The 14,825-nt window shown below is 35.6% G+C and overlaps 2 protein-coding genes across 4 annotated transcripts in view; both read right to left on the reverse strand.

The window, feature by feature from the left end:
- The window catches only part of LOC107698323 (opsin-5-like), a 14,264-nt gene extending 12,223 nt beyond the window's left edge, over positions 1-2,041 (reverse strand). Inside the window, exon 1 of the mRNA XM_016499282.1 lies at positions 1,741-2,041. The gene's annotated coding sequence lies outside the window, so the exon portion shown is untranslated. The remainder of the gene's footprint in view (positions 1-1,740) is intronic.
- An 8,210-nt stretch (positions 2,042-10,251) lies between these two features.
- The window catches only part of LOC107698347 (CD2-associated protein-like), a 64,281-nt gene continuing 59,707 nt past the window's right edge, over positions 10,252-14,825 (reverse strand). For all 3 annotated transcript variants that reach the window (XM_016499304.1, XM_016499305.1, XM_016499303.1), the window contains exon 19: positions 10,252-11,597. In XM_016499304.1, coding sequence (XP_016354790.1) covers positions 11,556-11,597 — 42 coding nt within the window. In that variant the 3' untranslated portion in view covers positions 10,252-11,555. The remainder of the gene's footprint in view (positions 11,598-14,825) is intronic.

The raw sequence follows: 14,825 nt of genomic DNA on the forward strand, positions 1-14,825 counted from the left end.
TTATTTTTATGAATGGGCGCTTTTTATTTAACTTCTTTTGGACTGATGCATGCAACACCCGCTGAATGGCATTAAACAGCTTGAAAGATGCCGCATGCGATATTTAACGCGCATCTTGTCAGAAAAGCCGGCACACTGCTCAGTGTGAAAGCACGCACGTGATTGAGATTTACCGCTGATTACAGAACCGGCTTTCTGACAAGATGCGCGTTAAATATCGCATGCGATTTATCGTGCAGCATTAACTCTGACTGGATTCGTCTGAAAGAAGAAAGTCATATACACCTAGGATGGCTCTGGGGTGAGTAAAACACAGCCTAATTTTCATTTTTGGGTGAACTAACCCTTTGAGGATTGTGGAATTTATGTATTTAGTTATTTAACATTTAAAAAAATATTAAATCTGTGAAATAAAGCAATTTAGTCAGTTTTAGTCTGAAGACAAAAGAACATGTAAAAAAACTGCTACATCAGGATTTTTATACAACGCTGTGTTATTGTAGAGATGGCAGTGTCTTCTCCTTCCCGCCGCCAGGCATGTTCAGCAGAACAGATTACTAGTGCAACAGACATACTTCACTATAATTGCTTCCTATTACAGTAGTTACATTTGATTTTGTAGCCATGCCACCTTTTTGTGTTTTGTAAGTCAAGTCTCCACTATATAGACTGTTTTTTCCAAAAAGTTGAAGTCATGTCAAAAGAATGCTATTACCGAGTAGCAAAGAACACCTGTCAAACACCTCAAAACAACCCTTTAGACAATCATTTATCTAAAACCAATTGAAACTAAAGCTAAAATGGACACAGTATTGAGGTTCCCATCAGCACTGTTAGTCACTTTAAAGCGTCTAGTGGATTTATGGAGGAAAAAAAAAAAAAAAGAGTAGGCTTAACTTAATGAGCATTCACTACACTCTCTGGTGACACACAGCTTTTGCAATCAGAGGTGATGCTGCATCCGTGTTTCATTTAAAGCCCCCGCCGCTGCAAACTCGTGTTAGAAATAACAATGTTCTAAATAATGAAATCTCATAAAATAGGCAAGTTCTAAGAGATGACCACTTGATGCATGCAATAATCATTTCAAAGCGGTCACATGACAAGTCAGTTTAAAAAAAAAAAAAGAAAACGTTCATAAAAAAAAAAAAGAGTATACTGAATCACAAGTTGTTAACCTATAAGTCGATTTCTGTATTGTATTAAACGTCATCAATTCCTGAATAATTATTAATATCATATCTGCTGAACTTTGTGAAACATCAGTAGATGATGCTAAATCCTGCACTTCTGGTATGTGTTGACTTTAAACAACTTATTTCCTTATGGCAATGTTATTCTCCTAAAACTTAAAAACAAACCACCAATTTTGCAATAAACGCAGACTAGCCGTGAAAACTGTCTGTATCTGTCAGCTGCAATGATGTACTGAGCACCTTGAAACAGAGTATCATTCATTTGAAAATGCAAAGAACAAAAAAACAACAGCAAGACATTGTACAGGACAGTATTAATTTGAATAAAATAAATCGTGCAAAATTTGAACAATGCTATCAAGGCTTCATTTGAAAACTTTGTTAATTTTAAGCATTCTGTCTATGACTGGGTTCTCATAGATAGGCTATCGTAAACAAACAAAAGCACAAAAACAGACTCAACAAGTACATGATACACAACAATAACCGCATGGAAAGCGCTCACAATAATGCCGATAATGTTTCCCGAAAAACAAACGCTTACCTTGCTATGACTCTTAACCATCCCAATGATTTGAGCACTTTTCTCTCGACTGGAAATTATCCTAAAATGGAGTCGATAACTTCTCCATAATTCACGTATGTAAATCACACGCACTACGCCGCAGTTGTTTTCTTCTGTTATTGAACGCCTCAGTTGAGGGGCTGTTTCCATAGTCGGTCTGGCACTTCTCTTTCTGAAGATGATAATGATGATGATGATAGTCGTTGTTCAGCACGGTCCTTCAGAGCTAAACTAGGTAAAGCAATGAGCGGTTATTTACAAGAAAGTAGAGCTCAGTTTATTACGATAAAATGCGCCTGGTCACAGTAAGCGGCGACAGAAATCCACTCAAGTTCTCAGCTCATTCCACTATTGGCAGTTCACATGTAGCACTGACAGCTCCATTCTGTAAAGCCCCGCCCCCCATGTGATAGACCTGTCAATCATGCAATCATGTGTTTACATATGTAATTCATATGGATGCACAGCAATGTAGAACACTTTTCAATGTCCGAATTAATCATAATGTCACAATGTGTAAGCAATAACTGCAAAAATAAAATAATTACATATTAAGTTGATTTTAAAAAATAATAATAAAAAAAAAACTTGGCACAAAACAAAAATGTACATTGGATTTAAAGTAAAAAACAAAAATATATGTATATTTTTTCAGTCAAATAAGTTAGCTGCTAGCTAGAAACAGCACAAACATAAACACTTTTTTTTTCATCAAAAAACCAGCAGGCATATGTGAGCACAAAATAGAAAGGATTGTTAGCTTATAAATATCTCTGGTTGATAGCATATTCAACAAATTCTTGTAATGCTAAAGCCTCAAACTAAGCACAAGCTCCACTCTTCATAATGGTAATCTTTAAAACTCCAATGATGGAAACTCTTCTAATCCCCAACGCAGTTCAGTCTAATGCAAAGCGTGCTGGGAATCAAAAATCCCCTATATCAGGCCTGTGTTCAGAAACATGAAATTTGGATTTTGATTTGAAGCAAGTGGCTTACCAAGAAGCAAAACCAATTGAAACTAGAGCTAAATTGAACCAAGTCATTTTAATGTAAATTAAACAGTTCGTTAAGATTAGTCATGGTGGGTCTTTTGTCTGTTACTCCAGGAAAAGTAAATGTGCAGTAAATGTCAAATGTGATACTGAAATTGGTGAAATTTTGGTTTCATCCCAAGTTTGGTGATCCTAAAATCAATGCATCAATAAAATCGGTGTCAACATTTTGGCAAAGTAAGGAATTTTATGACACTTTCTCTATCAGGCCAACAAAACTTAGGTCACAAATCCATAAACTATAAAAGCAGTGACAAATGTATGCCCTTTTTGGCAATTGACAGTTCTGTCAGGACCACTATCGTCAAAGATGATTGACAATTAGCATACAGTTTGGATTGGCGGTATGGTTCCGTTCTGGGCAAGAACTCCCTGCGCATCCATGCAGCCTAGCATGGATGAGAGCAGGGAGAGCAGCAATAACCCTACAGGGTAAACGGAACAGAACCAAAATAAATGTATTGCAGATATCGTTAAAGTTCAATAATGTTATGTACACATTTTAGAATTAGTCTGATTCAAAGGAGAATCAGAAGGCTGAATCCTGACTGACAGAGGAGGAGTTGGGGATGGAGGAGGGTAATTAGCTATTGAGCAATGCGAAAACTGCTGATACTACTGCGGGACCTTATATATGAATACTTAGGTGTCGTATTCCCATAGGTTGAAGGGATCAGCTGAGAGTCAGCTGATGTGAGCTTGACTAACGTGACCTGCCAGAACTAACGCTAAGCTTGATTTCAGTATGAACAGTGTCAAAAGCTTTCTCTTGTTGTGTTACATGGAAGAAAGTAAGTTCTACAGGTTTGAAACAACTTGAGGTGAGTAATTGACAATAATGGCTGCATTTTCATTTTTAAAACATTCACTGTCACAGGAATTTCATGTCCGTCTATCGGCTGAAGTAACGGAAACTACAATTGGCTGCACACTATGATGCATATTTCTATACTCAAGGGATGCAGGTCACAGATGCTGTCTCCCTGTTATTTACGCAAGCACTGGTCATTTGCCGTGTTTCCTATTTTAGTTAGATTTAGCACAAATTCACACAACCTTTGCTCCTTCACTTTGTTCAGCCAAAAATCAGAGCCAATCAAAACACTGTATTTTTCGCCCTTTTTCCAAGTGTTAGGAAAGGACTGAATTGTTTCAAGGATAGCTTTTTTAAATACACAAGGAGAGTATTTTAAATTACAAAAAGCTAAAAATCTATATAGCTAACAGCTAACAAATTTATGCTAACGCATGCACATTTTAGAATAAATAATATATAGATAAAAGCTCAGAAGGGAAACTCATCCTACATCCAACTGAAATATCAAACCTATTTACACCTCTCATGCAATTTTTAAGGCATGAGAATGGAAAGGTTTACCTAATTGAGATTTATATTTTTACAAAATATGAATATGAATATAAATTTATATTATTAGTATTAGCATTTTTATTTGCCTACTGAGAGCCATAAACCCCTGAAAATAAGGTTAGAAGAATGCCATAATCTATGAAAAAAATATTCAGTTAAGCAATGTGTAGTTTCATATACAGTGCTGCTTGAAAGTTTGTGAACCCTTTAGAATTGTCTATATTTCTGCATAAATATGACCCAAAAAATCATCAGATTTTCATGCAAGTCCTGAAAGTTGACAAAGACAACCCAGTCAAACAAATGAGATGGAAATATATACTGTGTCATTTATTTATTCAGGAAAATGATCCAATATTATTACATATCTGTGAGCGGCAAAAGTATGTGAATCTCTAGGATTAGCTGTTAATTTGAAGGTGAAATTAGAGTCCATCTGTTCAGAGGTGTTTTTAATCAGTGAGATGACTATTAGGTGTCAGTGTGTGCCCTGTTTTATGTAAAGAACAGGGATCTATCAAAGTTCGCTCATGTTTGTGGAAGTGTATCATGGCACAAACAAATGAGATCTCTGAGGACCTTTGGATTCTCTTTGTCTACTTTCAGGACTTGTGTGAAAATCTAATTATGTTTTGGGTCATATTTATGCAGAAATATAGAAAATTCTAAAGGGTTCACAAACTTTCAAGCAGCACTGTAGGTTTGTGGTAATAATGGTCTTACATCCGGTTATGTAAATTGATTCAGTAGCTGCAGGTTGAGATGATTTCTCTAGTGCTTTGTTGGGCACATGTGCTTCAGACCAATAATCAGACTAGTGTTTGGCAGTGTCTCACTTACGTGCATATAAATGAGAGCAATGTATGTCATATTTTGTATGCTAATTTGCATTATGATTGGCTAAAGGTTTTGTAAGGATGCCAGTATTACATGACAAGAGCGATGAGTAGGAAAGGATAAAGAGGGAGAAGATTAGAAAGACAGGATGCATGCATGCATTATCAGAGAAATATGTTGATACTCCCCTCTTCAGAGGTCTGACAATCAGATGACTGATGGTTTTGATGATCTAGATGAAAATTCCTTCTCGTAGTTGGAATGCAAAAAATAGGTCAGTTCCTCTAATCGGTGGGGCCAAATTCAACTTCGGAGAAATAACTTTCACTCTGTAGCATGTAAGGACACAATATTATGCCACAATATGTCCACATGCTTTAGTTGAAATCAACTTTAGTTTAGATCAAATTTTACCCTGCATGGAGATTTACAGTTTTTCTCAATCGCTTTGGCGTAACTTTCAAATGAGATTTTTTTCAATTATTTCAAATGTCTGAAGAATTAGTTTCTTGTTGAATCAGTTCAATCAGATTTGTATTTCTTAATGATTTAAGCAAACTGCATGTGTTTTAGCACATGTGCGCAAAAGAGTAAAATTGTCTATAGTTTGCACCCTGCATGGAGATTTACAGTTTTTCTCAATCGCTTTGGCGTAATTTTCAAATGAGATTTTTTTCAATTGTTTCAAAATTTCAAATGTCTGAAGAATTAGTTTCTTGTTGAATCAGTTCAATCAGATTTGTATTTCTTATTGATTTAAGCAAACTGCATGTGTTTTAGCACATGTGCGCAAAAGAGTAAAATTGTCTATAGTTTGCACAATACAGTACTAAATACTGTGACTAAATGGACATGGCTGATGAGTTGATTCTCACTGAATTTGGCAAATTTCTGCTAAGTTGGCAAATGGCTTGCCATTATTGCAAAGGAGCGGTCAATTTCTGGTCAATTTCCGGAAACATTTCAGAATTTTGGGAAAGTTTACAAAATTGTTTGGTAAATTTTGGAAAAAATTTGTTCATTTTCAGAAACGTTTGGAACGTTTTCAGAAATGTTCTGCACCTTAGCAACCCTACTTGCCTTTGTAATGAAATAGGAATCTTGCCAATCAGTCAAGTTTGAAAGCATATATACTGTATGGAGTTTGCCCAGCACAATCACTACCATTTTTGAACAAGGGCAATGTCACAACCATAAACAGCAGCAGCTACAACAGTAAACTGTATAAATACATTTATATTTGTACAGTACGTTTATCTGTTACATGTAAACTGAACATTCACAGTTGCTTGTTGTGGAAGAGGTGGTGGTGTTAGGGGAAGAGAATAATATCAGTATAAACAAAATGCTCTATCAATAAACTGTTAATTTTCTTTTTGTGTACTAGAGTATCGACATTTACCAATACACTTTGCCTACTGTTGAAATACGCATCTAAAATGCTCAGTGATACACAGACAAAACTGACATTTTTTTAGTCTGTCAACAAAAAGTAGAAAAAAAAATTTCATATAACAAATATGAAATTAAATTGCATAAAACAAAATGGAATTTGAATATAATTAAAAAACTTTTGCAGTGATCATCACTGTCCCAGAAAGGGTTAATTTAGGTTACTGACAGCAGAGCTACAATGTACTATCAAACATTTGTGTAAATACTCAAGCATAATTAATAATTCCAAAGTAGTATGCAAGCATTTCCTATCTATCATCAACATTCAGCTGTTACAAACTACAGTGGGATTGACAAATGTGCTTGAGATAAATCTTTGGAAAATCCAATAATTGAATCAAAGGAAACAGCATGATGTCCTAAAACAGTGGGGTGGTCTTTTGTTTCTCTAAGGCCATGATAAATTGCTTTGACAAAGCATCTATTTTCTTCATTAAATGACATGCTAAATAATATGTGCACTAGTCATCAAAGGTTTGGAAGAATTAATTAAATTATAAAATGCAGCACAACTGAAAAGAGCAAGCAGCACAACTGTATTTAACACTAATATTACTAAGAAATGTTTCTTGAGGACCAAATCCTGATCATGTGATAATGAAGACTGGAGTAATGGCTGATGAAAAATCAGCTGTGATATCACAGAAATAAATTACAAATTAAAGAATATTCAAATAAAATAACAATATAATTTATTGATATAATTAATAAAAATTATATTTCACAATATTATTGTTTTACTGTATTTTCAATCAAATAAATGCAGCATTTGTGAGCATAAGAAACTTATTTTAAAAAACTAAAAACATTAACAAATTGTAATTATTAAAACTTGACCTCTATATACAGATTTTTTTTTAGTGCTCCATCACAAGTTTACCAGAAACTGTTCCCATTTATGAGAAATTTGAATTCTGACTAGTACCACACGTCCTAGATGTGAAAAAGGCCTCAGGAGAAACCATCGCTATGATTATGGTCACAACCAAAGCATTTAAAAAGGAGTGCAAATTACCGCACAAATTAATGGACACCATTGATAGTCACAAGTTTGGTTCAAGAAGGCTTTCTAGGAAAGAGCACAAAGCAACTCTATGAGAGTGCCAAGACTCGAGTTAGTGAGATGTCAGCTGACTTACTAAATGAAGCAATTCTTTCACCAAACGATTATGCTGTCGAGTTGTGGCTGCATCATTGCGCTAAGGTTTGACTCCTGAACACAATTAAATTACTTTTTCTGAATTATATGACTTTCTCAAAACTAAATATATTTGGTAATTTGATGAAACATGTATTATTGTCAATAAAAAAGGTTATGTCTTTAAGCAAGCAATAAGCACTCACATTTAAAATCAGAGTAGGCTAAATGCAAATATTCTTTTTCAGTTTTTGTTCTGTACTTGTTTTCTTTTATTATATAAAAACTTGACCCTCTAACATTAGCATATACTCTATTCTTTTTCAATTCTATCTACTTTTAATAATAAAAAAATAATAACTTGACCCAATCTACTGTATTTCATTTATTATTTTTATTCCTTCTATTTTTTTTTTTTTTAAACTTGCTATGTGTACTCTATAAATACTTGACTTGATTGAATGGCTGCAGCTGTTTCATACAGGTCAACTATTGTTGACCTGACAAGACAATCCTGATATCTGCCTGGCTTTGTTACATAAGATCAGTGATGGATTGGATTTATCTGTTGTAAAAACACAGCACTGAGCATAATCTGGTAGGGCATGCTCTCTCCTGGTGCTGCAGGGACTGACCCTTATGGAAATGTAAACTGGCTCTGATCAGCTCGGCAGATGGAAACGTGTGTCTTTCACAGCATGTGTCTCAGCATGTTTTGATCTGGTCTGAGTCCAGCTCTGCTGATTGGAGAGTTTCCAATAGTTTCCTGCCATTCGTGACCTGTTTAAGTATATAATTATGAAATCTCTATAAATGTCCTTTCTAATTAACTCGTCAATCAGGGGGCTAAAAGGCTGCGTAAACATGACCTGCTGACATTAAGCTTAATGGATTTGGATTTGTAAGTCTAGTCAAATAATAGAATAGTTTAGTAAAATAATAAAAAAGTAAATAATTTAAAGGGAAATTCTGTTCAATTTGCAAGTCCCTATACCACTATTACAATTAATGAGGGCTACATAGAAGTCTTTCTAAACTGCACTTTCATTAATTGATTTCAAATACTGTTCTTTTGAGCTTTTTTTTTAATTATTTTATAGATAGATAGATAGATAGATAGATGATAGATGGATAGATAGAGAACATTCAGAAAGTATTCAGACTCCCTTCACTTTTTTCAATTTTGTTATGTTGCAGCCTGATACTACAATCGTTTAAATTCATTTTTTTTCCTAATTAGTCTGCACTCCATACCTCATAATGACAAAATGAAAACAGAATTTTAGAAATACAGCAATGAGGCTGCTACCAGCACACTTTACTTTTGGGATGGTACTCCACAGGTGATGAGCGGAGCTGGTTTCCTTCAAACATGATGCTTAGAATTCATAGAGGTTCATCAGACCAGATGATCTTGTTCCTGCAGTCTGAGGGTCCTTTAGGTGCTGTTTTGCAAATTCCAAGTGTGTTTTCATGCATCTTCACTGAGGAGAGGATTGAGTTTGGCCACACCGCTATAAGAGCTACAGATCGGTGGAGTGTTGCAGTGATGTTTGTCCTTCTGTAGGTTTCTCCAATCTGCATATATGATCATGGAGCTCAACTAGAGTGACCATCAGGTTCTTGGTCACCAGTCTAGACAAGGTCCTTCTTCATCAATTACTCAGTTTGGCCAGGAGGCCAGCTCAAGGAAGAGTCCCAGTTGTGCCAAACTTCTTCCATTTGAATATTATGGAAGCCACTGTGCTCCTGGGAACCTTCAATGCAGCAGAAATTTTTTGTTGCCTTCCCCAGATCTGTGCCTCGATACAATCCTGTCTCTGAGCTCTGCGGGCAGTTCCTTTGACTTCTTGGCTTGGTTTTTGCTCTGATTTGCATTGTTAGCTGTGAGGCCTTTGAGAGGTGTGTGCCTTTCCAAATAATGTCCGATCAATTTAATTAACCACAGGTGGACTCCAATCAAGGTGTAGAAACATCTCAGCAATGATCAAGAGAAATGGGAGGCACCTGAGCTAAATTTCAAGTGTTGTTGCAAAGGATCTGAATACTTATGTAAATGTGATATTTCAGTTTTTTCTGTTTAGTAAATTTAGACATTTCCAAAATTCAGTTTTCACTTTGTCAGTATGAGGTACAAAAATGAATTTAAACTATATATATATATATATATATATATATATATATAAATAGATATATTAAAAGGCATTAAAATAGAAAACCGTTATTTTAAATTGTAATAACATTTTACAATATTACTGAGTTTACAGTTTGTTTTTTTTTTGTGGCATTTTTGTCTTTATTTGATAGGACAGTAGTTAGACAGGAAGCGAAGTGGGAGAGAGCGGGGGGACGGGATCGGGAAAGGTCCACAAGCCAGAACACAAACACGGGACACCCGAAGAGCAACAGTGCTACATGTCGACTCGCTGCCCACAAGGCTTTCAGCGCCAACGATTTTACTGTAATTTTTAGCAAATAAATACAGCCTGGGTGAGCATAAGAGACTTCAAGAACATAAAAATTGTGCAAACTCCAAAAAGTAAACGGTTTATGATTATCCAGGGAGGAAAAATATTATATAAAAATTCTGAACACCTTAATAAAAAAAAAATCACAGAGACCAGAACAATCTCTGTAAATAAACATATTTATTTAGTTTGGGGAAAAGAAATCTCAGCTCATGCAATTCACTTTGTAATCATGTAAACAAAATCCTTTTGATAGATGCTGAATGTGCACAACAGATCTTAAGACAATAAAATGGAATGTGTTCTACCAAATTTCAGACAACAGAGATGACTAATTTCCAATGTACTTTCACAGGAGATCCTTTAAAGTTGCTGCAAAGGAACATGAACATACTCATCCGACATTTAAAAATGGAAACCAAAAAGACATGCCTTTTTATTGCTTTAGGGGTCAACCTGTCATCCTACTGCATCAGCAACTCCACTCTCACACAGAGATAAACAAACAATCCTTGGGCAGGAATGCTTTTAAAAATAGATTTTCAGATTAAGGGTTAAGAGGCCTGAATGGGCACATTTAATTTTTGTATGTTCAAGGGGGCATAACTGCAGAACAAACCCACCAGCACTCCGTGCAGCTTAAATTGTGAAATGGATTTCTTGCCATTCTTACGGTGAAGTGCTGCTTGTTGAAGCCAGTTTTTATTTTCTAGGGAAGTGTGAATGTTTTAAACCAAACACGGATACACAAACCCAGTACATTTTTATGATGTCACAATCAATAGACCATAAAAATATATCATGCTGTAGATCTAAGTATACACATATATATCTATATATATTTATATAATAAGAGAGCTCCCAGTATTAACACTTGTAAAAAATCTTAACAGGCACAATAGTGTTACCCTGGATAGGAATGTTAGAGAAAAACAAAAAGAAATGTTCTCCCTTTTCAACATAATCAGAATACATCATCACTATGGAAACAAGAGTATGTCATACATTTGATAATCATCTAAAGAGGCTAATATAGACAGAATATTGCTGAGATCATAATATCTTTTTTTTTTTTTTAAACTAAGCCGTCGTAAAAAAACAAGGAAACAACATAATCCCCCAACATTTATACAGACTCAGTAGTATTGAATGCATAATCCACTGCACATCTCAATAAGTGATAGTGATAGTGATAGACTGCATATCCAGCACAGTAGTAAAGGCCTCGATCATTTTTGTTGGCAAAAAAAAAGAAGAAGAGGAAAACAAACATATACATCTGTCATAATTACACTTTTCTAAACCTAGAAAAAACCTCATCATGTGCAAATATTTGAATCTTACAAATTGTGGAGTAAGTCAGTGAATGTAAAGATGATGTGAACGATATCCGTCCCTCCATCTGGAGGTCACTTTCCACTCGTGATGCGACAGCGGAGCCATTAGTCCAGTTCAGGATGCCAGAATTTATTTCATGTTGATTGTACAATCTTCTTTATTTTTTCTATCTCCATCTGAAAATAAGCAGACATAATTTTCCTTAACATGGTAAACTTTTGTTTGCACTATAAACCTGTTTTAAAGGAGTAGTTCAGCCAAAATTGAATGTTAGCTGAAAATTGATTTAAACTCATCTACATCTTGGATGGCCTGAGGGTATTTCTTCATCAGAACAGATTTGGAGAAACTTATTAAACTTTAATTTGCTTACAAATGGATCCTCTGAATGGGCGATGTCAAAATGAGAGCCCAAACAGCTGATAAAAAAAAACATTATGATAATCCACTCAACTCCAGTATATCAATTAACATTTTATGAAGTGAAAAGCTGCACATTTGTGTGTTTTTATCTTTAAACCATTGCTTCTGGCCAAAATAACATATAATACATAACACTTCCTCTATTGAAAAAGTCCATGCCCTGTTGTCCTCTCACATCAAAATCCACAGACATATTTGTTTTGACTGTTTTTGCTTGTAAACAGTGCTTGATCTGTGCATATGTCTTTCCTGATTCAGAGGAGACAACTTGCTCCACTGGAGAAAGCAATATTATGGATAGAGGACTGCTGTAAGCAATGGTTTTAAGTTAAAAATGTCTTGATGGATTTGTTTATTACAAACACCGCTTTTAGCTTTACAAGACTGATTGTATTTGTGTGGATTACTTGAGGTTTATTGTGATATTTTTATCAGCTGCTTGGACTCTCATTCTGACGGCACCCATTTACTGCAGAGCATTGATCTCAAACTCAATTCCTGGAGGGCCACAGCTCTGCAGTTTAGCTTCAACCAGCTCCAAATCACACCTGCTTGGAAGTTTCTAGTGATCCTGAAGACCTTGTTTAGCTGGATCAGGTGTGTTTGATTAGGGTTGGAGCTAAACTGTGCAGAGCTGTGGCCCTCCAGGAATTGAGCTTGAGACCAATGCTGCAGAGGATCCATTGGTGAGCAAGTGATGTAATGCTAAATTTATCCAAATCTGTTTCGATGAAGAAGCAAACTAATCTACATCTTGGATGGCCTGAGGGTGATTAACTTTTCAGCTCATTTTCATTTTCCTGTGAACTATTATTTTAATGTCTAACACAGTACCTTAAGTAAACAGATCATTAAAGAGGAAACATTTTACAATGAAGTTTAAGGGTTAGTTCACCCAAAAATGAAAATTACCCCATGATTTACAAATATCTATAAACAGTTTTCTCTAACTTGCGCTAACTGTGGTACGCGCAAGCCGGATGACATAGGACGTCGGCGTAGCCTAAGCGCCAGTAAGAATATGCTAGTCTCGCGAGAACCAACGTTTGTTTACAGGAGCAAAGGAAGCAAAGTTTCCTTTCTTTAGTAAAGGAAAGCCAGTCTCCTCTTGGCTTATGTTGAAATCCTCCGACATTTTTTGAAATCCTCGTTTTGTAATTCGTGACCAGTGTTTTGTTTTGCTCTCTCCTCTGCGCTTCCGCGTTCGTTACTAATCAAAGCCGCATGCACTACGCCGGGGGTTCTCAACCAGGGAGTCACGGCTCATTAGGGGGCCTCAGTGATCCTCCAGGGGAGCCGCGAGATAGCTTAAAATTAATTTAAATATTATCCTATAATTGTTTAATTTCATTATTAATGTGTTAAATTAAAATTATCAAAGCAAGGCCTCTCGTGTTCTGTGATTGATTGCTTCGGACTCGGCGCAACAAGCCTCATTGCACTGTTAAATACAGACTGAACGGTGGCTCAAAACTTCCAACCGCTGCACGTAAACTACATCTCTCGGCTGCATGAAGCATGAAGCAAAGCTAATGTAAAGGTAAAGATGATTAGAGTAATAATAACGAACTTGCGCGTGCCTAATGTATAATGTATGTCAAAGTCAAATATCAAAGTCGTAGGCTACATTAGGCACACATAAGTTCGCTATTGATTCACACACTATGCGCGCTCTCGGGGCTCTGATCCCTATTGTATTTTTGCGTGAAATTTCAATATATTTGCATAGTTGTCCAAATTAATGTCCTGTGAGTGTTTTATAATGGATGCTCACCCATAGAGGAGGATCTTGTGAGGCTGAATGGTTTTTATGCACATATGAGCATCCGACACGCTCTGATGGAGGAACTGTTTACTGATCCCGTCTTCGTCGAACCGCCTTCAGATGCGTTTCAACAGATTTAGAATGTATTTGCTGTATTTTTCATTTGTATGGTTATTTTTTTAATGGATACAAACAGTAGATATTCAGTCAGTCCAGTTCAAAGGGACATGTTTAGTGAGTGGTCTTTTGGCATCTCCCTGTTGTCCTGTTTGGTATGGCAGGTTCACTTATTTAAGAAAAAGTACTCTGAAGTTGTAAAGAATGTCTGAAGTAAAGAATTCAGGAGCTTTAAATCTGTATATATATATATTATTTTAAAAAGTTAGAATTGAGCAGAGGGTTTTCTTTTAAGTTATAAAGTATAGCTTTGATTTAAAGTGTGTTTGAATTTTGAGATTTTTTTTAATAACATGCAGTAGAAGAATAATTAGGCAAAACAAATGTTTTGGTTAATAAAAAAGGTTTAAAAATAAACACTTTTCTCTTTGCTGCGGAAGTACAGTATAGGAGGAAATGTCAGGCATAGGGGAGCCTTGCAAAATTGACTAGAGAAGGAGGGGGGCCCCGCAGTAAAAAAGTTTGAGAACCCCTGCACTACACCGACGCCCTACATCATCCACTGGAAAGGCACTCTCTCGTGAACGTGCGTACGACAGTTAGCAGAAGCTAGAGAAAACAGTTTATAACATTTTAAATATGGATATTTTTCTTAGACAAATGCATGGATTCGCTATAGGAGGCCTTTATTCATCCTCCAGAGCCGTGTGAGGCACTTTTTTACTATGGATAGATGCACTTTATTGGACTTCTTTTGGACTGTTGAACAATAAAACCCACCACTATTATAACGCTTGGAAGAGTCAGGACATTTTTTATTATAACTCCAATTGGATTCATCTGAAAGAAGAAAGTCATATAAACCTAGGATGCCTTGAGGGTGAGTAAATCATGGGCTAATTTTAGGGTGAACTAACCCTTTAACTAAAAAAACTCAACAAATGGCAAACACCTCAATTTTGAAGAACTACATTTTTACATTTTCCAAAATTTAAAAAAATAAACAAAATACTCGCCTGTGTTTTTGGATGATTAAAATTTAACTGAAATTCAATTTTGAAAAAAAAATGTGTCTTGCTTAAAAAAAAAAAAAAAAAAG

Source organism: Sinocyclocheilus anshuiensis, unplaced genomic scaffold, assembly GCF_001515605.1.
Source record: "Sinocyclocheilus anshuiensis isolate Anshui unplaced genomic scaffold, SAMN03320099.WGS_v1.1 scaffold1746, whole genome shotgun sequence".
NCBI lineage: Eukaryota > Metazoa > Chordata > Actinopteri > Cypriniformes > Cyprinidae > Sinocyclocheilus > Sinocyclocheilus anshuiensis.